General features: G+C 37.3%; 1 protein-coding gene across 2 annotated transcripts in view; it reads left to right on the top strand.

The window, feature by feature from the left end:
• The window catches only part of OSBPL11 (oxysterol binding protein like 11), an 81,976-nt gene extending 55,526 nt beyond the window's left edge, over nt 1-26,450 (top strand). Inside the window, exons 9-14 of one of the 2 annotated variants that reach the window (XR_005383406.1) lie at nt 3,200-3,698; nt 6,801-6,987; nt 12,503-12,685; nt 21,880-22,033; nt 24,760-25,074; nt 25,194-26,450. Coding sequence is in view for 1 of the 2 variants with exons in the window: in XM_038583073.1 (XP_038439001.1) it covers nt 3,200-3,698; nt 6,801-6,987; nt 12,503-12,685; nt 21,880-22,033; nt 24,760-24,825 (1,089 nt within the window). In the remaining variant the exon portion in view is untranslated. Of the gene's footprint in view, nt 1-3,199; nt 3,699-6,800; nt 6,988-12,502; nt 12,686-21,879; nt 22,034-24,759 lie in introns of both variants that reach the window. The other variant, XM_038583073.1, reaches the window with a different exon arrangement.
• The last annotated feature ends 556 nt before the right edge of the window (nt 26,451-27,006 follow it).

Genomic DNA, 27,006 nt, shown 5'->3' with positions numbered 1-27,006 from the left:
GCAGATGGGACCTGTTTCCCTAGAGGCTTCTGCCCCGAGGTTTCAAAAGATGGTAACAGAGGCATAATGGAGCGCATGGATGACAGTCTTCCATGTCTGTCTCTCAAATCACATCACTCTGATCTGGACCAGTTTCCCTGTGTCTGCTGTACAGCTTTCTTCCTGGGATGTCCTTTCATGGTCATCCTATGCAAGATCTGTCTCCTGTATTCCTTTCTTCTTTTCTGGTGAATGAGAGGCATTTCTGTGGAGCACATCTTCCTTTAACCCCTGAGAAAGATCTGTGGGAGGCAAAATGTGGAAATGTGTGTTTATTTTGTTCTCATGTTTGATTGCTAGTTTAGATAGAATTTCTAACTTGCAGTTATTTTCCTCTAGAATATTGCCTCCTTGCTACAGCATTCTGATGAAAAGAGTGATGTCATTCCAGTTCATCATCTTCTGCTTGTGACTTGTTCTATTTCTTTTTTCTCTGAAATTTAGAATCTGTCCTTTGTCCCCAGAAGTCTGAAATTGTCTCAGGGCACTTGGTGGGCCTTTACAGTATGACAACTCATATATTCTTCAGTTCTCTGAAATTCCCTTGAATTTTTTCATTGATGACTTTGTCTCCAACATTTTTTCCTGTTCTCTGAAATCTTCATTTCATGGTTATTGAACTTCCTTGTCTGGCCCTCTTACCTTCTTTTCTCTGTCTCCTATGTGTTGTGAGATCTCACTATTTTATCTTCTGATCCTTCTCTTGATCTTTAATTTTTGTTACCGTGTTTTAAAGTCTTCTAAATTTTTGCTTTTCAAAAAACATACTTGTTTCATGTATCTAATGTCTTCTCAAGTCTCTGAAGATATTTTTATTTTTAGGATTTTTTTTTCCTCCTGTTTAGTGAGATTTCTGTTACTTCCAAGTCTTTTTTTTTTTTTTTTTTTTAATTTTGGTCTTTGTATTCCTAATTAGAGATTTTTTCAGCAATCCCACATTTCTTGGATTTCTGCACATGATTAAGTGTGGGAAAACTAAACACTTGATTTTAACTTTTGAACATATGGGTGGAGCCTGTGCTTTTAGCTGAGCAGGGTGCCCAATACAGGGCTCAATCTCAGGTCCCTGAGAGCATAACCTGAGCCAAAGGCAACTGCTTAATCAACTAAGCCACCCAGGTACCCCAAAAGCATAGGTTTTAATTTTATTTTCGCATTTCTTTTTCTTTATTCATATTCTTTCCTAAGGCCTTATTTCTGCAAGAATGAATACTAGGCTAAATGGATATGAACATCTTTGAGCTCTTGAAAAATATTGCGCACTGCTTTCTCAATTTGTTGAACCAGTTTGCAGGGCCTCTAATTCTGCTGTAAAGAAAACTAATCCACAGGGCGCCTACTAATCCTCAGTAGGTTTAGGATCAGCCTCTTGATTTCGGTTCAAACCAGTCACAATCTCAGCGTCATGGGATCTGACTCCTGTGCTCAGTGCAGAGTCTGCTGTAGATTTGTCTTTCCCTCTCCCTTTGCCTTTCCTCTCCCATGTGTGTGTATGGTCTTGCTCTAAATAAAATCTTAAAAAAAAAAAAAAAAGCAAATCTTCCTTACACTTACCTGACTTTAGGGTCAAAAGTACCCTTCTTTTGTTTTTTCAGTGGAAGAATTTAGATTTAACCATCTGGATTTCGTTTAGATGATCCCAATTTTGTCAGCAACATCCAAAGCATCAGGAACCAGTTAAACTTATGCTTTCCTGTCTCCACTAGGCCTGATTAGGGTGGTGACCTTGAGGTCATAGAGCTTCCTCAGCCCGTTTTGATCTGGTGCTTTTTGGCCTTGACATCCACAGGGAATACAAGCATATTATTTTCTATTTACTCATGGCTATCTTGGTAGTCAGGGCGAACTTGATGATGGCATAGAGGTGAAGCTTGTTTCTCCTGGGGGCGCCTTTTCAAGGATATTTGGGCTACCTTCAAAGATGCAGTGTCTTGATTCATTGGAAGGTCGGTGACATGCACATTTTCTTCTTTTGGGCCTGTGACTGTGGCACCTTTCAGCATGACTTTCTTGGCCTTCATAGCCTTTGCTTTGATGGCCGGGGGACGGGGTGGGAGGGAACGGGATTCCTTCTTCGCCTTTGGCACCATCTTCGTGAAAAGCAAGTTTCCTTCTTGAGGGGCACCTGGCTGGCTCAGTGAGTAGAGCATGGGACTCTTGATCTCAGGGTTGTGAGTTCAAGTCCCTTGTTGGGTGTGGAGCCTACTTACAAAAATTCTGTTCTTGAAAACCGGTTTCTTGTGCTTAAAATTAAGTGTAGGTTAAAATTTTTGCTTCGGTCAGTGATCTCTTCAGTCTGTTTCCAGGAACTGCGGATATGTCATATCTTGATCAGGCATCTGTTGTTTATTTTTAAAGTAGGAAAGGAAAAAAGGCATGACTAGCATTTGAGTTTTACCACCATTTCCCTGATGATACTCTTATCCAGTCTAGGTGAATTTTTTCTTTTAAGATTGAGATTTATTTTTATTTATTTATTTATTTATTTATTTATTTATTTATTTATTTACTTACTTACTTACTTACTTTTTAAAGAATGTCTTCTGCCGGGATACCTGGGTGGCTCAGTCTTTGAGCGTCTGCCTTTGGCTCAAGGTGTGATCCCCAGGTCCTGGAATTGAGTCCCACATCATGTTCCCCTTGGGGAGCCTGCTTCTCCCTCCCTCTGTGTGTGTGTCTCGTCTCTCATGAATAAATAGATAAAATTTTCTTTGAAGATTTATTTGTTTGTTTGTTTATTTATTTATTTATGATAGAGAGAGAGCGAGAGAGGCAGAGACACAGGCAGAGGGAGAAGTAGGATCCATGCTGGGAGCCCGACGCGGGACTCGATCCCGGGACCCCAGGATCGCACCCAGGCGCCAAACCGCTGAGCCACCCAGGATCCCCAAATAGATAAAATCTTAAAAAAAAGAATGTCTTCTACCTGGCCCTCTTGAAATACTGAATTGGTATTTAATCTTAACCACTTGATTTTCATTTCCTTTTAAGCATGCTTATTTTTTAATGAAACCAGATACTTTTGTGACTTTGTTTTTAACACTCATCAAGAATGAAATGTTTTTGGAAAGGTAAGAATAGTTTTTTACAGATATACATGGATTAAAATTTCCCTCTTTGGTTGATTTTGTTTTTTTTGTTTTGTTTTGTTTTGTTTCAGGTGGTGCTTCCTACATTTATCCTAGAGAAGCGTTCCTTGCTGGAAATGTATGCAGACTTTATGTCTCACCCAGACCTATTTATAGCCATCACTAACGGAGCCACAGCTGAGGACAGAATGATTCGCTTCGTTGAGTACTACCTTACCTCATTTCATGAAGGCCGTAAGGGAGCCATTGCTAAGAAACCGTACAATCCTATCATTGGAGAAACATTTCACTGTTCCTGGAGGATACCAAAAAGCGAGGTGTCATCCAGTGTTACCAGCAGCTCTTCCACCCAGGCAGTCACAAATCATGCTCCTCTGTTGGAGGATACTTTGAGCCAGGTGGGATCAGACTGTTATACAGTCAGATTTGTTGCTGAGCAGGTTTCCCATCATCCTCCAGTCTCAGGATTTTATGCAGAATGTGCAGAGAGGAAGATGTGTGTAAATGCACATGTTTGGACTAAAAGCAAATTTTTAGGCATGTCGATAGGCGTGACAATGGTTGGAGAAGGTAAGTAGAAAAACTGTTCTTTAATTTTTAATACCAAATGATAATCTTAAATTTGGGGAAACTAGATATTATAAATTTGTGGTTTTTTGATATTATAAATTTGAAATGTATGTGCTACTATTTTTTGTTTCTTTTTTTTTTTTTTTAAGGTTTTTTATTTATCTAATAGAGGGAGAGTACAGGCAGAGAGGGCTGTAGGCAGAGGGAGAGGGAGAAACAGGCTCCCTGCTAAACAGGGAGCCTGATGTGGGGCTCAGTCCCAAGGTCCTAGGATCATGACCTGTGCCAAAGGCAGATGCTTAACTGACTGAGCCACCCAGGTATCCCTGTTCCATTTTTTAGGATGTTCCAGAATGATGGGAAAGGCGGCTCATATTTATGAACAAATACAAATTATGTTTTTAAATTTTTTTCCTGATTTAAAAAAAAGTTTTTTTATTATAGAAAATTTGAAAACTTAGAAAAGTATCAAGGGGAAAATAAACCCATCTCTAATACCTCCATCTAGAGAAGGCTAGATTTAGCATTTTATATTTTTTCTATTGTGTATATGTTCATACTTTTATTTTTGTTTTGTAAAATTGGGATTAGTTCTCTCTCTCTAGTTTTGTTTCCTTTTTTTGTTTGCAATAAATATTCATTTTCCCCTTCTCATTCATAGTACTTTAAGAGATGTTTTGGTAAGTGTATAATGTCCTATGAAATGAGATAATTACCATCTTTTATTTAACTGCTTCCTCTCTTTAGATATTGAAGTTTTTATATTTTCATTATTATATAAAAAGTACTAAACTAAAGAGATATAATACGTAGAAATATCTTCTAGCTTAATCATTTATATTTCCTGAGCAGGTTAATATTTTAAAGAAATCATTGCAGAGTTAATGAAAATATAATGGCAGAAAAAACCATACCATTTAAATGTTAAAGGAAAACTCTTATGCACAGAATAATTTGTTCAAACTGTAAAATTACAATGTAAATTTGGCATAATTAAGCCTATGATACTAACATTTTGAGTGTTACTGTATGTAGTGTGATGAAAATACTTTACCCCCCTTTTCAGTTTTCCTCATTTTTAAGATATGTTGTGATATGAGTCTTACTGATTTCCAAATGTTTTCAGTTAATCAAAATTTTTATAACATTAGAAAGTACTCATGTTTTAATAGTTAAAAAGAAAAAAGTTTGATGAAATCAGTGGGAGACAAATCATAAGAGACTCTTAATCAGAGGAAACAAACTGAGGGTCGATGGAGGGGAGGAGGGCAAGGGATGGAGTAATTGGGTGATGGACATTGAGGGCATGTGATGTAATGAGCACTGGGTGTTTTTTAGACTGATGAACCACTGACCTCTACCTCTGAAACAAATAATATATTATATGTTAATTGAATTGAAATAAAATTTTTAAAAATTTAAAAATGCAACAATGTGACTAAAAATAGTTTGCCATCTTCAGTTATAAGCTTCATAACATTAGCTTTAAGATCATCATAAAGTAATTTATTTTATATATGAAAAAAAGTCTAGAGGTAATGAGACTTGTTCAAGGTCACAAAAGTTAAGGTATAGCCAGATTTAGAATTTCCTCCTTTAACATACTGTTCCTGAAGACCCTTAGCTCTTACTGAAAATCTGGTAATAGTATTCTCTTCAGAAAGGAAATACGTTGGGAAGTAAGGATAAGCATTCATATCTTAACCTTGCATTAATCATGAAGGAGGTATAAAATAGGTAATTTTTAGTATTTATGTGCTAATTTTATATTTATGGATTGCCTTTTAATTTGATTTTAAAAATCAAATTTTTATAGTCACCTCAATAGAAAATAAATAAAATCAGGCAATGAGACTTACAACAATTCATTTTGTTCTATAGCCATGTTTTGTTTTTATTTGTTGGGGAAAAATTCCATTTAATGATGAAATAAGTGAGGTTTTAGAATTCTTTGTCTTTGTTATCCTAACTAGTCTATCCTCATATACATTAAAAACTGACTGATTTTTAAATTCTTCAGACTTTAAATTATATTGTATGTAATGCTTATGTTAAATATATTCTTAGACATCAGAGATCAGAAACCTAGGTTGTAAGATGACATATTTTTAGAAAAGTAATCAAAGCATATCTTTTCCGGGATCCCTGGGTGGCGCAGTGGTTTAGCGCCTGTCTTTGGCCCAGGGCGCGATCCTGGAGACCCGAGATCGAATCCCACATCGGGCTCCCGGTGCATGGAGCCTGCTTCTCCCTCTGCCTGTGTCTCTGCCTCTCTCTCTCTCTCTCTCTCTCTCTCTGTGTGTGACTATCATAAATAAATAAAAAATTAAAAAAAAAACATATCTTTTCTAACTTAAAATGAATCAGCAATTACTATTAAACTCTTAAAATATACCCTTGCTCAGTGGGAAGTCTGCTTCTCCCTCTGCCCCCTCTCTTCCTCTACCCCTCTCTCCACTTGTTCTTTTTCTCAAATAAATAAAATCTTTAAAAAAAAAAAAATTTAAACTAGGGCAGCCCCAGTGGCCCAGTGGTTTAGTGCCACCTTCAGCCCAGGCCTGATCCTGGAGACCCAGGATTGAATCCTGCGTCGGGCTCCCTGCATGAAGCCTGCTTCTCCCTCTGTGTCTCTGCCTCTCTCTCTTTCTCATGAATAAATAAAATAAAATCTTAAAAAAAAAAAAAAAACAACAACTAAATTCTGTGACTGTATAGCATTTGACATTTATTCCCAAACTGAAAAAATTATTAGTATTAATGATCAGGCCATAGCATGATGCAGTATAACATGTTCTTAAGATGTGACTTAATGTTTTATTTTTTTAAGTCTATTAGAGGGAAATCTTGATCTATTTCCACTGTAATATTTTCTCATCCCATAAACCCCAGAGGGATAGCAAAGTCATAATGAAAGTAACCTAGATTCATTATTACCAGGAATGTTAGCAAATACAATTGTAAGTGAAATTAGTTTAATCCAAAGTTAAATGAAAACACAGCAAAATAATGTTTATTTACTAGACTTGAGAAAAAATATGGATGTTTTAATACTGTCTTTTTTTAAAAAAAAGATGTTAACCACCTTCGTGTTTTCACATTCAGGTATCCTCAGTCTATTGGAGCATGGAGAAGAGTATACATTTTCCCTACCTTGTGCATATGCCCGGTCAATTTTAACTGTTCCTTGGGTAGAACTGGGTGGTAAAGTCAGTGTCAACTGTGCAAAAACTGGATATTCAGCCAGCATCACTTTTCATACTAAGCCATTTTATGGTGGCAAACTACACCGGTAAGAACATTTTAATGACACCTGGTTCTTATTCTATCAGTTTGGTCTTGTATTATAACTCCTTATTTTTCTGCTTTATGTGGGTGGAGTTGGAGTTTTATTTATGTTTATTTTTTCAAGGCATTCTGGACATCCTGCTTCAGGCTTATTTTATTTTAGATACTCATGAGACACAGAGAGAGAAAGGCAGAGACTTAGGCAGAGGGAGAAGCAGGATCCACACAGGGAGCCCGATGTGGGACTCAATCCAGAGACTCCGGGGTCACATCCTGGGCCAAAGGCAGATGCTCAACCACTGAGTCACTCAGGGGAACCAGTTTTTTTAAAGATTTTATCTATTTATTTTAGAGATCAAGAATGAGAGTGAGTGGTGGGGAGGAGCAAAGGGAGAGTGACAAGCAGACTCAATGCCGGGCTCCATCCTACAACCTGAAATCCTGACCTGAGCTGAAACAAAGAGTCAGACACCACCCAGGTGCTCCCCCATCCTGATCTAGTTTTTAAAAGTGACAGATCCCTAACAAGATGTAGAGTAGAATTCCTAACAAGTGAACATTTGGTCGGTGGCCCAATTTCTGTCTTTAAAGAGGTTCAGACTAGATCCAGGCCTCAGTGAAGGCACCTGTTGGTAGAAGTTAGTGTGAAAATATATCTAATCATATGAAGTAGTTCAGGCAGCACAAAGAGGGAAGCCACTGGGTTTAGGTACTAATACTGTGAATAGTGGCTTTGTTCTCATCTCGTCTAGGAAATGGCCAGTTCTTATACCCCCTTCTCAGCTTCTGTCAGTCTCTTCAGCACTGGTCCAGATCATCCAAACTGCATGGAGACAAGTTGTCTAATAGAATCCTCAAAAGGATACTGACTCTCTTCCTTAAGCCCTTCATATCTATTCTGACTGTCCCTAAAGTTGGGATCATTATCTCTGTTTATAATTCCTAATTGAAAAATACATCTCTTGTTGATGTTTTTCACAAAGTAAAAATTTGAGTGCTTTGATCTAGACATGGAACATTACCAGCTTCCTAGAGACCCTTCTCATGCCCTGTTACAATCACACACACACAAACATACACACTTCCTTCCCTTTTAGGGTAGCCACTATCCTGCTAACACTATTGATTAGCTTTGCTTGTTTTTGAGCTATATATTATAATGAAATCATATATTGTGTGTTCTTTCATCTTTGACTTTTTTTTTTTTAATATAGGAGGAGGTTATTCTTTTTTTTTTTTTAATTTTTATTTATTTATGATAGTCACACACAGAGAGAGAGAGAGAGAGAGGCAGAGACATAGGCAGAGGGAGAAGCAGGCTCCATGCACCGGGAGCCCGACGTGGGATTCGATCCTGGGTCTCCAGGATCGCGCCCTGGGCCAAAGGCAGGCGCCAAACCGCTGCGCCACCCAGGGATCCCTTGAACAGATACTTTTAGCTGACTCTAACGTATCCTCTTTTTCCAGTCTAATCTCTCCCAAGACCGGTAGTTTTACCTAATTTGTCATTTAAAAGATTACTATTAGATAGAGACTTTTCTAATTTTCATATCTTTTCAGATTTTACAGAATATTTAATGAAGGCTTTTTTCTTTCACATCTTTATTAATGGCCATGCCTCTCTCCTCAGACAGCCTAGTTTTTTACTGCTATCTGCAATCAGAGCAGACACATTATCTGCTGTCTGCATTTGATATGAATATATTACCTTCCACTTGTCTCCCCTTACTCCCTCATTTTCCACAACTCTCTCCAATGCAGCCAAGTGAGCTTACTTAACTATTCCTCATGCTCCTGTCTGTGTCCTAATCCCATTTTCCACATTTACTTTAGGATGCTGATGATTTTATAGAATACCCTAAAGTGAAGTCAGAATTATCATTATATGTAAATAGATACAGCACTCTGTCTATCTAGTGGTATGGTATTAAGATGTGAATTGTCTGCTAAGTGACACACTTTCCTGCATACTGGAGGTACAGAGTAGAAAGAAAGACTACTTCTGCCTCCAAGAAGCTTTCAATATAGTATTAGAATCCAGCACCCTATTTTGGAAATGTTTGTAAGGCTTTTACAAAAAATACTATATATAATAAAAGTCTATTATTATAATAATCATAGCAATATAAAAATGATTAGGTAATTATTATACCTGAAAATAAAAATTAATTCTGACTTTTTTTTTTTTGTAAGATTTTATTTATCTATTGATGAGAGACACAGAGAGAGGCAGAGACACAGACAGAGGGAGAAGCAGGCTCCATGTAGGGCGCCCGATGCAGGACTTGATCCTGGGTCTCCAGGATCACGCCCTGGGCTGAAGGCGTCGCTAAACCACTGAGCCACTGGGGCTGCCCCTGACTCGTGTTAAAGTAAAAAAAGAAACCTGATGCTCAACATACTTCTCATTGTCTGATAAAAGGAAGCCTGTCACTTTTTCAAGAGAGACCAACTATTTTCTTGCTATTAAATTTTAAAGGGATTTGTTGCAGGTATCCTTATATAGTGGCTTTTTTTTTTTTTTTTTTTTTAGATTTTATTTATTTATTCATGAGAGAGAGAGGCAGAGACATCGGCAAAGGGAGAAGCAGGCTCCATGCAGGGAGCTCGATGTGGGACTGGATCCTGGGATCATGCCCTGGGCTGAAGGCAGGCACTTAACCGCTGAGCCACCCAGGCATCCCCAAACTTTACATATTTATTTAGGTTTTTTTTTTTTTTAACTTTTAGGTAACCTCTACACCCAATGTGGGGCTCAAACTCACAGTCCTGAGATCAGAGTTGCATGCTCCACCATCTGAGCCAGCCAGGTTCCCCAATCAACGAAAACTTTCTGTTGAAGCCAAGTTAATATATCCAGTGATTTTTCTGGTATTCAAATAGCTGTAGAGACACTCTAGACTATTTAAAAGGCTTGATATCATTTGTTTAGGAAGTGAGAGAATGCTTACTTACCAGATGAGTAGGATGATAACTTAGGATTTAGGCCTTTACTTCGTATCTTAAGGGGCACATATCCTGTGTTATTGGTTGATACAAAATCTACATCTATATGCCCCCTCCTTTTTTTTTTTTTTTTTTAAGTAGGCTCCATGCCTAGCATGGGACCCAACACGGGGCTTGAACTCATGACCCTGAGGTCAAGACCTGAGCTGAGATCGAGAGTCAAATGCTTAACTGACTGAGCCATCTGGTCGCCTCTAGATCTCCATGCTTGTCCTATATTTAGATATTCGTTTACTTATCGGCTATACTTGGTTTCATGCCGCGGTGACAGTTAAGTAGTTATGACAGTCTGGCCTGCAAATCCTGCTGTTTACTTCCCAGTCCTTTACAGAAGATGTTTGCCAACACTGCATTAGGCTATTAGGAAGAATTATTATGGGCAGCCCTGGTGACTAAGCGGTTTAGCGCCGCCTCCAGCCCAGGGCGTGATCTGGAGATCCCGGGATCAAGTCCCACGTCAGGCTCCCTGCATGGAGCCTGCTTCTCCCTCTGCCTGTGTCTCTGCCCGCCCCGCCTTTCTCTCATTCTTTCTGTGTCTGTCATGAATAAATAAATAAAATATTTTTTTTAAAAAAAGGAAGAATTATTATAAACAGAATGAGGTGAGCCCCTTCCTCTTCCTTGTGTTGCTTTTCATATTCCTCGTCGCATACCTCTGGTATGTGTGATTCTTGTTCCCTGCTCCAGTTTTTGTGTTGCTCTTGCTGTATAGCTGCACTAAGCAACAAAAACCCCACATAGCCCAGCATGCATGACAGGGGCCTGGGTTTGCTCTTTTTCAGTGGAAAGGCATGTGAGGGAGATGATAACTTGAGAGATTGTGCTGTGAGTAAAAGATCAAGTGAGGAACATGGTCCCTAAATCTTAGAATTTGGCTCTGGGTATGTGTGGATGGAGAAGGGAAGAGATAAGTATTTAGTGTCATCTCCTCGTATCCTGTTTGGTTAGAAACAAATTTTTAAAAAAAGGGAACAGTGTTGTCAAGTGGGGTCAGAGAGGAAACATGGACATCACAAGAAACATTCAGTAAGGCAAGAAACTCTTCACAGTAGAATTATTTTAATAAATTCATATGCTTTGAAGTATAATTGAGTTCCCACCTGTATTGTAATCAAGCAGACTGGTAGTCTTGGTATTCCTTGTGTCCAGTGAACTATCATTACATATAACTTTTGATTTTGGATGTTTAGTTTGCTCTTAGATTCCAAACCCCTCTTACCTCGATCTGCAGAATCTGACTCAGATCATTTTGCTTATTGGCACCTACATCTCTGCCTTGAGTTCTGACTTTGCAGACCTTTCGTTAACCTCTCCTGACTAAAAATGATAGATGGGCTTCCTAAATTTCTCTTCTCCCTCTGGTTCCTAGGCCCTGGGCTTATACCTGACAAACACTACTTAGGCTTCCTGTAGCCCAAATCAGTGGGCTCTGGTCCGGTGGATTGCCTCTTGAATCCAGATAAACCATAGTCAGTGGCATACTGATTAGACACTAACATTTGCCTGCCATTCTCGAAGTCCTGAACCTCTCTCTTACCTGACCCTGTTGTTATTTTTGTCCCACAGTGAACACAAAATGCTTCATTAAAAATAATTAGACCTGGGCAGCCCCCGTGGCGCAGCGGTTTAGCGCCGCCTGCAGCCTGGATGTGATCCTGGAGACCTGGGATCCAGTCCCACGTCGGGCTCCCTGCATGGAGCCTGCTTCTCCCTCTGCCTGTGTCTCTGCCTCTCTCTCTCTCTCTCTCTCTCTCTTTGAATAAATAAATAAAATCTTAAAAAAAAAATATTTAGACCTCTTATTCTGATCTTCATTTGAGCTGCATCCTGTCTGTTGATAAACTAGCCAGACGACTTATTCTTAATTAAAATGTCAACAACAGTAGTGTTTAAGTTCTCTCTGAGTTCTCTGTTGATGATGATAATTTTTGTATACCAGTACTCCTAATTTTTCTATTTTGGCAAGAGAATATTAATACTTTTTTTTCAAATTTTTCTACCTCTTACTGGTTTAGCTGTTTCTATATTTAAAATTAGGCTAATGTGGTTTTTATACAGAATCAGTATATCCAGAACTTCAAATATAGGGACTCCAGACTTTTAAGTAAATAGGACTAGTTCTTTTTAAAAAGTTAAATTGTAATATTGTAACATTTAAAAACTGTAATAAAAAAGAAATGTTAATATTTTTCATATTTCTATTTAGTTTTAATATTGCAGTTTTGTTTGTAGCAAGCATTTAAAAATTAGTTTGTGATCATTTATGGTAATTTAGTCTCTAGTTTTATTCCCCGTATTCTTTCTAAAAGATTAAAGTTGACATTATTTGAAAAAAATTACCTAGTATGCTGTCATGGGACTTACAGAGTCTGACTTTGGCACTGACAAGCTGAAGTAAGCTGGATAACCATTTAAAGAGGATTCAGAAGGTGAATTTTTAGGTTTCAGAAGGCTAAGAAAAAAAGCCTAATTTCACTAATTAGAGCATATCTTTATTTTTTACCTGCTTCTAGGGTTACAGGTGAAGTAAAGCACAACATCACCAATACTGTGGTATGCAGAGTGCAAGGCGAATGGAATAGTGTTCTTGAGTTCACTTATAGCAATGGAGAGACAAAGTATGTGGACTTGACTAAATTGGCAGTAACAAAGAAAAGAGTAAGACCTCTGGAGAAGCAAGATCCATTTGAATCCAGGTATGTCATCCTCACATCTATCCAGGAAAGAGTCAGAAACTCTGGATCTTAATCTAAGCCATTTCACTAATTTGCAACCTTATTAGCAAGTCACTTCCCCAGTTTGTAGTCAAAGTATTACTATCCTTATCATAAAAGCTTACAGATTATTAACAAAAAGACGTTCCAATAGAAAAATGGGCAAAGAACATAAAGAGGAAATTCAAAAGTAGGGAAAAAACTACCCACTAAGAATGAAAAATTATTCAGTGTAATTAGAATTTAAAGAAATATAAACTGAACAGTAAGACAAATTATTCTTTTTTTTTTTTTAAAGAGAATTATGTATTCATGAGAGATACAGAAAGGCAGAAACATAGGCAAAGGGAGAAGCGGGCTCCCTGCAGGGAGCATGATGCAGGACTCGATCCCAGAACCCTGGGATCATGACCTGAGCCAAAGGCAGATGCTCAACCCCTGAGCCACCCAAGCATATCAATTAAAAAGGGGGGGGGGGGAATAAAAGCGAAGCATTGAACATAAGATAATACAACTAGAAGTTACCATTTATAATTATATGTGTAAAGGGATTAAATATACATTAACCAAAGACTCAGATCAACAAGAAATAAAACAGTAAGGATTACGGAAAATTCTTCTTATAGGGATTTATCTTAAAGGAGACGTTCTTTTTATTTTATTTTAATTCCAGTATGGTTAACATAGAATGCAAAATGAGTTTTAGGTACCGTACAGTGAATCAAAAGGAGAGGTTCTGAAGGTTTGGTCTGTGGACCCTCAACTGTCCTTGAGATTTTCAGGAGGCTTGCAAGTTCAATTTTATTTTCATAATAATGCTAAGATGTTATTTGCTCTTTCACTCTGTTGGCACTTGCATTGGTGTTGCATAAGCAGTGGTGGGTAGCACTGCTGAGCTTAGCAGTAATCAGGCAGTAGCTTACAACTGTACAGGTAGTCATTGTATTCTTCACTGTCCATGTACGTGTATTTGTATAAGATGCTAAGTTTTGTTTTGTTTTTAAATATTCATTCATTCATTCATTCATTCATGAGAGACACTCACAGAGAGTGGCAGAGACACACAGACAGAGGGAGAAGCAGGTTCCCTGCAGGGAGCTTGATGCAGGACTCAATCCCAGATCATGCCCTGAGCCGAAGGCAGATGTTCAAGTGCTAAGCCACCCAGGCACCCCTTAAGATGCTAAGTTTTTTCTTAAAATGTCCTTAAAACAGTACAGGAGTACCTGGGTAGCACAGTGAGTTGAGCCTCCAACTCTTGGTTTCAGCTCAGGTCATGATCTCAGGGTTGTGAGATTGAGCCTGGTGTTGGGGCTCTGCACTTGGTGTGGAGTCTGCTTGAGATCCCTTCTCCCTCTGTCCCACCTACTCGTGCTCTCACTCTTTCTCAAATAAAGGAAATAAATCTTTAAAAAAGTATATATTGTTAATTTTATTAAATCTGCACTATTGAGTACTCATCTTTTTAATATTCTACATGACAAATTGGTAGTATGTATGTATAAAGCATTGGTGGGAGATCCCAAAAAATATGGTGGTTATCTGGAGGTAAAGCACTTGTGTAGTTGTTTGAATTACAAGCTGAACTAATTGCTCTTTTCATGAGACACCATTTCTGTTTAAAAGAATGATTGGCAGGATCCCTGGGTGGCGCAGCGGTTTGGCGCCTGCCTTTGGCCCAGGGCGTGATCCTGGAGACCCGGGATCGAATCCCACATCGGGCTCCCTGCATGGAGCCTGCTTCTCCCTCTGCCTATGTCTCTGCCTCTCTCTCTCTCTGTGTGACTATCATGAATAAATAAAATCTTTAAAAAAAAAAAAAAGAATGATTGGCAAAGCATAACTTTTAATTTCTATATATGGCAGACATTTTTCTTACAAGTGAAACACATGAACATGGCAGTTCAAGAAAACAATTGATGATATTTTTTGCTAATAATAAAATTCAAATGGAAATGATGTATGGATTAAAGACCTAAATGTGAAACCTGAAACCATAAAATCCTAAAAGGGAGCACAGATAGAAATTTCTTTTTTTTTTTTTTTTTTTTTTTTTTTTTTTTTATTGGTGTTCAATTTACTAACATACAGAATAACACCCAGTGCCCGTCACCCATTCACTCCCACCCCCCGCCCTCCTCCCCTTCTACCACCCATAGTTCGTTTCCCAGAGTTAGCAGTCTTTACGTTCTGTCTCCCTTTCTGATATTTCCCACACATTTCTTCCCCCTTCCCTTATTTTCCCTTTCACTATTATTTATATTCCCCAAATGAATGAGAACATATAATGTTTGTCCTTCTCCGACTGACTTACTTCACTCAGCATAATACCCTCCAGTTCCATCCACGTTGAAGCAAATGGTGGGTATTTGTCATTTCTAATAGCTGAGTACAGATAGAAATTTCTTTGACATCAGCTGTAGCAACATTTTTCTAGATATGTCTCCTGAGGCAAGGGAAATAAAAGCAAAAATAAACTATGGGGACTACATCAAAATAAAAAAAGTTTCACACAGCAAAACTAAAAGGCAATCTACAGAATGGGAGAAGATATTTGCAAACATTTCTCATAAATGGTTAGGATCCAAAATATATAAAGAACTGATACAACAGCAAGTGTTGGTGAGGATGTGGAGAAAAAGATACCTTCTTACATTGTTGGTGTGAATGCAAACTGCTGCAGCCACTATGGAAAACAGTAAGGAGGTTCCTCAAAAAATTAAAAGTAGAACTACTCTATGATCCAGTAATTGCACTACTGATTATTTATCCCAGAATACAAAAATGCTCATTCAGAGGGATAAATGCCTCTCCTATGTTTATAGCACCATTATTTACAATAGCCACTATGAAGGCAACCCAGTATGAGGTGAATAGATAAAGAAGATGTGGTGTGTGTGTGCGCACCACACACTCAGAGACACAAAATGGAATGGAATATTATTAAGCCTAAAAGAGAGGGAAATGTTGCCATTTGCAATGACATGGATAGAACTGAAGCGTATAATGCTAAGCAAAGTAAGAGAAAAGAAATACCATATGGTATCATTTATATGTGGAATTTAAGAAGCAAAACAGGAATGCCTGGGTGGCTCAGTGGTTGAGCATCTGCCTTCGGCTCAGGGCATGTTCATGGAGTCCCAGGATGGTACCCTGCATCAAGCTCCCCTCAAGGGGCCTGCTTCTCCCTTATGTCTCTGCCTTTCTCTCTGTGTCTCTCGTGAATAAATAAATATTTAAAAAAATGAGCAGAGAGAAATAGAGGATGGGGATTAAAGAGTAAACTTACCATGATGAGTAAATAAAGTTTAAAATATTTTAAAAAGTAAAGGAAGAAGAGGGGAGAAAGTGGAAAATAAATAAATGGATGGGTGGGTAGATGGATGGATGGATTGATGGAAATAGCTTAAGTGTCTGTCAACAGATGAATGGATAGGAAGATGTAGTATGTAGGGATGCCTGGCTAGCTGAGTTGGAAGAGCATGTGACCCTTAATCTTAGGATTGTAAGCCGAACCCCATGTTGGGTATAGAGACTACTAAAAAAATTTTTTTATACTTAAAAAAAAGTTGTAGTATATATACACAATGGAATTTTATTCAACCCTTAAAAAGAAGGAAATCTTGCCATTTGTGACAACATGGATGGACCTTGAGGATATTCTCCTAGTCAGACAAAGACAAATACTGTATGATCTCACTTATGTGTAAATCTAGGCAAAATAAAAACCTCATGGAAAAGGGATCAGATTTGAGGTTACCAGAGATAGGGGATGGAGACTGAAAGAATTGGATGAGGATGATCAATAGGTATAAGCTTCCAGTTATAAGATAAACAAGTACTGAAGGATATAGTGTACAATATGTCTACAGCTAGCATTGCGGTGTGGTATATTTGAAAGTTGTTAGAAGAGTAGATCCTAAGAACTCTAATCACAAGGAGAAAAAACTTTTCTTTTGTATTTGTATGTAATGATGGATGTTAACTAAACTCACTGTGGTAGCTATTTCACAGTATATGTAAGTTAACTTATTACGCGGTACATCTTGAACTTACGTAACAGTGCTGTAGGTCAATTATATCTCAATTAAACTGGAAAAACTATTTAAGCTTCAAGGCAAAAATCAGATTTTTGGAGAACTTGTATCTGCCACATGAGTATGAAAGCTTCCCAAGTAAAGTTTTCTGGTGAAATTGGTGATGATAGTAATGAATGTGATTTTTTTTTTTTATATTACATAATAAAATGTCAACATCTGAGAGATTATTTTTCTTTTTTCTTTTTTTTTAAGATTTTATTTATCCATGAGAGACAGAGAGAGAGAGAGGTAGAGACACAAGCAGAGGCAGAAGCAGGCTCCATGCAGGGAGCCTGACAGGGGACTCTCGATCCCAGGACTCCAGGATCATGCCCTGGGCCAAAGGCAGACGCTAAACCGCTGAGCCACGCAGGGATCTCCTAAGAGATTTTCTTTCTTTCTTCCCTTCCCTTCCCTTCCCTTCCCTTCCCTTCCCTTCCCTTCCCTTCCCTTCCCTTCCCTTCCCTTCCCTTCCCTTCCCTTCCCTTCCCTTCCCTTCCTTCCCTCCCTTCCCTCCCTTCCCTCCCTTCCCTCCCTTCCCTCCCTTCCCTCCCTTCCCTCCCTTCCCTCCCTTCCTTTCTTTTTGAGAGATTATTTTTCAAGTGAATAATGATGTTACAGAATCATTCAAGATCCCTTCAAAAATCTAGTCAAGATGAATGGATAAAGATGTGATATAGATATCCAGCTATCTAAGTAGATATCTATAATGGAACATTACTCAGGTATCATAAATAATGAAATCTTGCTATTTGCAATGATGTGGATGGAGTTAGCGTGTATTATGCTAAGTGAAATAAATCAGAGAAAGATGCTATATGCTCTAACTCATGTGGAATTTAAGAAAGAAAACAGATGAACTTACAGGAAGGGGGAAAAGAAAAGGAGAAAGGGAAACATGCCATAAGGGACAGAACGATAACAGAGCCAGCAGACTTGGTGGAGGGAGGTTGGTGGAGTGTGGGCTAGATGAATGATGGGTATTAAGGAGGGTGCTTGTTATGAGCACTGGGTGTTGTTAATTAAGTGATGAATCACTGAATTCTACCCCAGTACTGCATTGTGTGTTAATTACCTAAAATTTAAATTAAAAAAAAAATCCAGTCAGGATGCCAATTAGTCCAGCGAATTTCCATGTAGCACAATATAAAAAATTCATTGATATCTTTCAGTTTCCACATTGCAGGCAACCTTTAAAAAACTACAGCCTGAGGCACCTGGGTGTCTTAGTTCAGTTAAGCATTGGACTCTTGGATTTCTGCTCAGGTCACTATCTCAGGGTTGTGATATTGATCTCTGCATAGGGCTCCACCCGGCACACAGAGTAGTCTGCTTAAGATATTCTCTCTTTCTCTCTCAATACATGCATACATACCACCTGCTAAATCTGATATAATACCAAAGAATGAAATTACTTGAAAAATAGATTAAAATATCCTCTTCTCCAACTGTGTATTTGGTGTGAGGCCAGATTTTCTTTTCTTTATTTAAAGATTTTATTTATTTATGCATGAGAGACACAGAAAGAGAGGCAGAGACATAGGCAGAGGGAGAAGCAGGCTTCATACAAGGAGCCCGATGTGGGACGTGATCCAGAGACTGGGATCACACCCTGAGCTGAAGGCAGATGCACAACCACTGAGCCACCCAGGCGTCCTGAGGCCAGATTTTAAGATTTCTTTTTATTGGGGCACTTAACCCACTGCCACCCAGGTGGCCCTAGATTTTCTTTATATACTTTAACTAAAATAATAGAACAAATTTAATGTAGAAACAGTTGTAAGAATCCAGCTATTATTAAAGCAGACAAATGTTTAAGAGAGAATGCTGGATTTTTTATTAAGGATTTATATTTACATTCACGGGGGATATCGGCCTGTTTCCTTTGAGGAGATTTTTAACTACAATTCAGTATCGTGATAAGGATACTGAGATTGTCTTTCTTTTTGAGTAAAAGGTGGTAGTGTGTCTTTAAGGAATTGATTCATTTCATCTAATTTGTCAAATTTATTGGCATATAGTTTATCATACTCTCTTAGTTTTCTTTTAACATGTGTAGGATCTTAGTGATGTCCCTAATTTCATTCTTTATGTTGGTAATATTTTTTCCTGATTAATGTGATTAAAGGTTTTGATTAAGGATTATTTATTAAAGGATTAAATAATTAATTTTATTCAAAGAACCAGTTTTTGGTTTCATTGGGCTTTTTCTGTATTTCTATATTCTTACTCATTGATTTGTTCTTTTTTGTTTCCTCTTTATTTGCTTTTTCTTTTTCTAATTTCTTAAAAGGGAAGCTTAGGTCAGGGATCAGCAAACTTTAATAGGCTAGAGAGCAAATATTTTAGGCCTATTGGACCAGATAGCCTCTACCACAGCTACTCTGCTACTGAAGATGAAAGCAGCCACAGACAGTGGAAGGATAGATGGATACAACTAACATATGTTACAATAAAAATTTTTTCACAAAAATGAGTAGCCAGCCATAGTTTGACCCCTGATGAGGCCTTCGGTTTTTCTTCTTTCCTAATATAAATATTTAATATATTTCTCTCTAAGTCTGCTTTATATCTCACAACTTTTGAACTTTTGATATGTGTTTTCTGATTTTCCTTGTGATTTTTTTTTTTTTTGGACTCATGAAGTTATTTAGTAATGTATTATTTAATTTCCAAATATTTGGATATTTTCCAGATATCTTCCTGTTACTAATTTTTAGTTTAATTTAATTTTGTTCAAAGGATATACTTGGTGTGGTTTAATCCTTCATATTATTGGGATTTGTTTTATGACTCTGAATTCATTCTGTCTGTCTTGGTAAATGTTTCAAGTGCACTTGACAAGAATGTTGTTCTGTTGATGTTAGGTGACAGTATTGTGTAAACCTCAGTTAGCTCAAGTGGGTTGATAGTATTTTTCTAGAACTCTGTGTCATGACTAATTTTCTGTGTACTTGTTCTATCAGTTGAGATGAGTTATTGAAATTACCAATTATAATTGAATATTTCTCTTTGTAGTTATAGAAGTCTTCATGTTATTTGAAACCTGTATTAGGAGCATGTACATTTGGGATTGTATGTCCTCTTGATGCACAGACACATGGCATTATGAAATGACCTTCATTATCCCTGGTTATAGTTCTTTGAATTCTACTTTAATAGTAAAATTGCCACTTGAAAGCTTTATCAAGAGGTATTTTCATATTATAAAATTTACCTGTTTCAAGTGTGTAATTCAGTGATTTCTAGCAACTTTTCTGAGCAGTGCAGTCATCACCTTAAATCAGTTTTTCACAATCTTCATCCTGCCATAAGATCCCTCATTCCTATTTACAGTTAATGTCCCTTCCACTCCTCTTCCCCCAGTCTCAGGGAACCTACTCTCTGTCTCTATAAATTTGCCTTTTCTGGACACTTTAGATAAATGGAATCATATAATATGTGATATCTTGTGCCTGGCTTCTTTCACTTAGCATAATGCTTTTGAGGTTCATCTATGATATGATATGTATAAGTAGTTCTTTTTTTTTATATTGCTTAAAAGTATTCCATTGACTAGAACCACATTCTCTCTATCCATTCACCAATTAATGGACATTGCCAGTTTTGGACATAATGATTAATACCACTATGAATATTCTCATGCAAATCGTTAGGTGGATATGTCTTCCTTTTCTGGGTAAATATGTGAAAGTGCAATTGCTGGATTGTCAGAAGTTTTACATTTAACTTTTCAGGAAATTGCCAAACTATTTTCCAAAATGGCTATACCATTTTATATTCCTGCCAGCAGTGTGTAAGTGTCCCAGTTCTCTACATCCTTATCAACATTTGCTGTTGCCTGCCTTATACCCCTTATACCCATTCTAGTTGGTGTGAAAGTCTTATTATGGTTTTAATTCACATATTCCAAATGACTAATTATATCAAATATATTTTCACATGCTAATTAATTACCCATTTTTGTATCTTCTTTGGTGAAATGTGTGATTGTCTTGTGTTGGAGTTCATGAATTCTGGATACAAATCCCTTATTGGATATGTGTTTTGCAAATATTTCCTCCTTGCCTGTGTTCACTTTAAAATTTTTTTAGTGTTTTATTTCAGTATAAGGTTTTTATTTTTTTGTGATATGAAATAGCCATGGTTTTCTTTTATGGATTGTGGTTTTGATGTTATACCTAAGAAATCTTTGCCTAATCCAGACTCAAAGATTTTCTCCTATATCTTCTTGTAAAAGTTTTATTATGAGGTAAGGGTCTAAGTTCCTCTTTTTGCTTGTAGATATCCATTTGTCCCAGCACCATTTGTTGAGCAGACTATTCTTTCTCCTAAAGAGTTGTCTTCGTTTTCTTTTGCTTGGGGTTAGTTGAGCTTTCCTCCCTCTTCTGTGCCTATAAACTCTGGCCAGTGAGTTGGAACACCCATAGAACTCCCCTCATTTATTTCCCTACTCAAGGAATCACTGTCCTATGCTGCCTTTTGCTCACTGTCTGCAGCTTCTGTCATTTCAATATATTTTGTCTGGTTTTCTAGCTGATTAAAGGCAGGAGGGTAAGTGTGATCCCTATTATCTCATCATGTCCAAAAGTAGAAGTTGTCTCTTTTACCTTTCAGCCTTTAAAAAATGTATTTATCTTTTTGCTTATTACTTCCTAAGTTTCTTAAAAATAAAAATCTTTCTATAACTTGGAAAAACACAAGCTATTTTTTTTTTTTTAAGATTTTATTTATTCATGAGAAACAGAGAGGCAGAGGCACAGGCAGTGGGAGAAGCAGACTCCATGCAGGGAGCCCGATGTGGGACTCGATCCCCGGACTCCAGGATCATGCCCTGGGCTGAAGGCGGTGCTAAACCGCTGAGCCACCCAGGCTGCCCTATTTTTAATTTGTAAAGAAAAAGCAGAGGCAGCAGCATCTTGGACATTAGTATCAGCACCATAGTATCAGTGTTCTTATAACTCATAAATATGAAATTATATATCTGATTCAGGAACATAATTTTAAAAAATTATTGTTAATTTCAAGGGTATCAGTTCTATTTAATTATCTTTTTTAAAAGAATGCTTATAAGATGTGTGGTATTTCTAATTATAGGCGATTGTGGAAAAATGTAACAGACTCTCTGAGGGAATCTGAGATTGATAAAGCCACAGAGCATAAACGTACCCTGGAAGAGCGCCAGAGGACCGAAGAAAGGCATCGGACTGAAACAGGCACACCCTGGAAAACCAAATATTTTATTAAAGAGGTTTGTTCTACAGGTCTTCAGACTAAAACTCAGTATCTATTTAGGGAAAACATTAGCTTACTTGTTATTGCCTGCCTTATACCCATTATACCCATTCTAGTTGGTGTGAAAGTCTTAATTTGGCTTTCTTGAATTGTTATCACTTGTACATCTTTATTTCTAAAATAAGTCCAGCTTAACCATGTGCTATTTCATGAGCTTTTCACAATTTGCCAAAGTAAAATCCTTTACCAGCAGTTCAGATGAAGTAGATTTCGGGATTAAATTGGCCACAAAGAAAAATGCTAAACTAACATAGTCTCCAATCACAGTAATAGAATGTACAATTTGTAATTTATTGTCTTTTGAACCACACTGAAAGTCTGTGTTCACTTCCAGAGAACACATTTTAAAGGGAGACAAGAAACTTAATTAGCTACACAAAGAGTAGTAAAGTGGCTAGACTCTTTGCAACATTTAAAGAAAAAAAAGAATAAAATGGATGTTTAGCCTAGGAAACAAAAAATTAGGGCCATTTGTTGTGACCTTTGGATATGTGTGCTGTATCATGTAGAAATTTTTTATCAGATTGTAGCAGTCCCGAGGTAGGTCCAACCTACCTGGAGTTTTGAGCTTAGCATAAGAAGAAATTGTACAACAGTCAAAAATACCCAATAATAATAAGGGAGTACATTTTATAGTAATACATTGTTAGTCCTGTATGAGACCATGATTTATGTCGAAGGCGTTGATGCACTGATTTTGCAGCTGGACTAAATAATTTCTGGAATATTATCTAAATATAAAGATATTTGTTTTGGTTATTACTTTCTGGTAGAATTCAGAGTAAGGTGAAATAGCAGACCAGAGCTGATGTCAAGAAAAGTTTTCTTGTCAGAGGCATCTGGCTGGCTCGGTCAGAAGAGCATGCAATTCTGAATCTCGGGTTTGTGAGTTCAAGCCCCACATTGGGTATAGAGATTACTTAAAGAGGATAAAAAGGTTTTCTTGTCAATAGCCAAGTCTAAAAGAGCCCACTGAGTTTTAGTAGTGGTCTATTAGGAAGGAATTTGCAAAAAGTATTTTGATCTTGATTTTTGCATAGTTATTAACCTTAAAAATCCGTAGTTTATTATAGTAGCTCCATTACCTTCATTTTTCTAATCATTGGGTATTACAAATACTGGCCATTTTCATGGGTAGGAATAATAAAGGGAAAGTACTTTACATATCTACTCTTTCATATGAAAAAATAAAACTTCTTAATGATTTTTCAAAGTTATAGTCTGGTAACTTTGGAGTTTTTCATTTTGAAGAAAGCAGATGTACCAGGAGCAGATTCTAGGAGAAGAATTTCTAAGCGAGGACCTCTGTAAATCATTAGAAGAGAATTCTGAGGTCCAAGAGCAGGAGGCTATAATGGCTGAAAGATAGGAAGGTGCCTGGCTAGCTCAGTTTGGTGCAGCCCCACGTTGGGTACAGAAATTCCTTAAGGATAAAATCTTTTAAAAAAAGAAAAAGATACAATTTATGAAATTTTATAAAATAGGCACCCCAATTCTTGCTAATAGCATGACATTTAAAGTTGCTACTTCTCATTTATTCTTGGACAGATAGAACATTACCAGTCTAGCATTCTGTGATGTGATTAGGTGACATTTTTTTCAAAGATCAGTACTATAGGAGTTAAGAATTATCAGCCAGGTGATTTAATATAAACCTTATGGTTGCTATTATTAAAGAAAAATTCTCTTGATACTTCTTAGAAACATCAAGGAAATCTTCATTTAGGACTTTTGTAATAGATAAGAGGGATAGAACTCAGCTCTGGGCAGAGGGACAAATGGAAATGTGAGGGAGTGGGTGAAAAAGAATCTTAGATGTCAAGGATGGGGGTGGGGAGAGAGGAACTTACTAAATATCAAGGGTGGGAGAAGAGGAGTTTTGAAATTGAGGATTTGGGGTAGAGGAGATTCTTGGTAAACTGGCTTAGGATTCTTTGCTAAAATTGGGCTCAGTAGGCCATGTATGAGGCCTAGTCAAGAATAAATAAAATCATATATATATATTTTTTTTTTTTTTAATGTAAATAAATTGAAGGAGCTACAGGCTAAGGAGAGGCTCAGATCTGACTTTGTTCACCTAGTCCAGTGAAGACTGAACTCCAGTTTGTATCAAGTCCTGCAGCCCAAGATCTGGCTTCATGCGTTTCTTTTCCTCACTTGGTCTTCTCCTGGTTGTAGTTCATTCTCTGACTCTAACTTTAATTCCTTGCAGTATCCTTCTATTCACAGGAGCCAGGGAAAACTGAGGGGAGTAAAGTCAGGAACGAACTAGAAAACAATATTCAGATACTAGTGATGCCAGATGAGGTGGAGGGAACAGCTGGTACCTTGATGACCGTTTCTTTGTGCTCCACTTGCCTTCTGCTGGTCACTCTGTGGGTGAGGCTCAGGCTGCATTGTCTTGGCAAAATTGGCAGAAATGCTACAAATGACTATTGCAAAAAAAGTGATCATGGGGCATCGACTAAGGTGCCCCCAGACCAGAACTTCTCCCCTAATCCTAGCTAAACCAATGGCATTATTTAATGTCCTAAGCATAGAGATTTTTTTTTCCCCTGTCACAAAAAACTTAAGTGTGAGAGTAGAATTCCACGCTAGTGAAGGTGTTGCTTCTAGTTTGGGTTACCGATTGTGAAGGTATTAAACAGCTAGCTCTTTAATTTACTTTTCTACTTGTTTCAGGGTGATGGCTGGGTTTATCATAAACCCCTGTGGAAAATAATTCCAACAACACAACCAGCAGAGTGACACCCACTATCTAAGACTCGACCAAATGAACTTCCTCTCTGTTTACCCTAACCCTCTGAGAACGGAGTCATTGCACTGAGTGACCTGCTTCCTGATTGCACAGACTCAATCTAGCTAAACACGAATGTATCTACTAGGGCACCGTAGAACTGCAGCAGACCAAAGTGTTGAAGAAGCACGATGGGCCTCACCAATCTGTTCATGTGATACGAGCAATATCATCTGAAAACCTTTCACGTGAATTCTTAGGTGATTAATCTTTTATCCAGTCCCTGCTCCTAAAGTTAAGTTTGAACCCCCCATTTTCACATGGGGGTGGCAGATACACACAACAGCGAGAACTCAGTGATTTTTTTATTTCTTTATAGTGAAAAGTGAAGTCTCTTTCAGAGTTTGTGCTTTGCTTTCTGTCAGTAACTGAAGTATTCACTACTCTTACAAACAAACCAAGAGGAGGAGGAGGACGATGACCCAGAAGTGGATTCAGCCATTGTGCCTGAAATCAGTGTTAAAAGAGTCAACCAGGTTGTAGTAACAAGGCATTCTATTCCTTCAGAGAGACTGTGTGCCTGTGTCTGAGGAGCTTATCCATTATCCACCTCTGTTGGAACTCTCTTTTAAAAAGTATATTTATAAATTGATTAGAATTATAACCATGGAGAATTTTTTCTTCTGAGCATTTTAATATACTTGAAAACAACATTGACTTGAAAAATTTCAGAACATTTTTCAATACCTAGTTTTATTAAATACTACACTTGAGAGACAATTTTTTTAAATGTGTTCATGTCAATATGATGAGATTTTGGCCTTTCTCAAAAACTGAGGCATTAAAGAACATGCAGACATTAAAAAATAAAACTGTTACTTTTTTTCCTTACCTTTTTTTTCCACTTGTAGGTTAATATCCAGTATTATGTGCTATCCCTCTGGATAAGTATGCTTCATCTTACCTCTGTTCACTCAAATTTAAAACAACTATTCATATTTGTCAGTAATTCAGAAGTTACATATATGGCTGAGTGCATGTATGGTATGGTTCTCTTTTCTTTTCAAGGAAACTCAAATGCTGAAGAAAGAATATGAAATAAGATATCAGGAAGTTGTATTCAGGTACAAATTTTTTTTTTCAGTAAGTATTTTATTGAAGTTGAAGAATTGCTGGCAATTAAAAGGATAGTGCTAATTATGGCTTTCATCATTCATTCAAGTATTTATTGAGCACCTACTTATGGTGCTCAACACTTGTTACTGCAAGCTACCTTAATTTTCCAAGAGTGGTGCCTTACTCTGTTTCTTCTGATGTGGTCTTCCAATCATTGTGTGTAACATACCTGTTATTCATCAGCCATGTAGGTGGCTGTATCTCTTTCATCATCATAAGAAGTTTAAGCGTTGTGCTCTGATAAATTGTGTTTTATTGAAGAGGTTAATAGGATGAAAACAGCAAAACAATAACTTTTTTCAACAAATTGTAAATTATAAGAAAATAACTGGTTTATGTACAACCATTTTAATGATTCCCTTGTTCATTTTTGCCGTGAAATGCACTGAAAAGAATCTCAAAATGAGTTATAGTACATGTGTTGGGAAGATTGAAAAATAATAAAACTAGAGAACAATAATGCCTTTGTCTGTTTTATGAATGGAGAGAAATAGAAAGTTTATAATTAGTGGAATTAGCACCCTATTCATTTGAGAGGGATGTTGATCTTTGTCCTTTTTCTTTTTTTAAGATTTTATTTATTTATTCATGAGAGAGAAAGAGAGACAGGCAGAAACATAGGCAGAGGGAAGAGCAGGCTCCATGCAAGGGGCCCGTTGCAGGGTCCTGGGATCACGACCTGAGCTGAAGGCAGATGCTCAACCCCTGAGCCACCCAGGCATCCCTCTCTTTACATTCTTACTTTCAGGAATCTCCTAGAGAGAAAAAGGAAGTAAATTTAATAAGAATTCTTAAAAATGAAAATGTTTAAATATACAGGAAATAGAGCAAGAATGTAAAAACTAGAGATTTTTGTTCTTTGGACCATTTGAATACCCATTTATTTCTTTGAATTATTGACCATTCTAAGAATTATTGAAATATGATTTTAAAAACTCTTCAGGAAAACAATACATTTATGAGTAATTGAAATTATTGGGTGGATTCTTTGACAAGAGTGCACTAATAGTACTTTG

This window comes from Canis lupus, chromosome 33, assembly GCF_011100685.1.
Source record: "Canis lupus familiaris isolate Mischka breed German Shepherd chromosome 33, alternate assembly UU_Cfam_GSD_1.0, whole genome shotgun sequence".
Classification (NCBI taxonomy): domain Eukaryota; kingdom Metazoa; phylum Chordata; class Mammalia; order Carnivora; family Canidae; genus Canis; species Canis lupus.
This window is presented reverse-complemented; position numbering and strand designations above follow the sequence as displayed.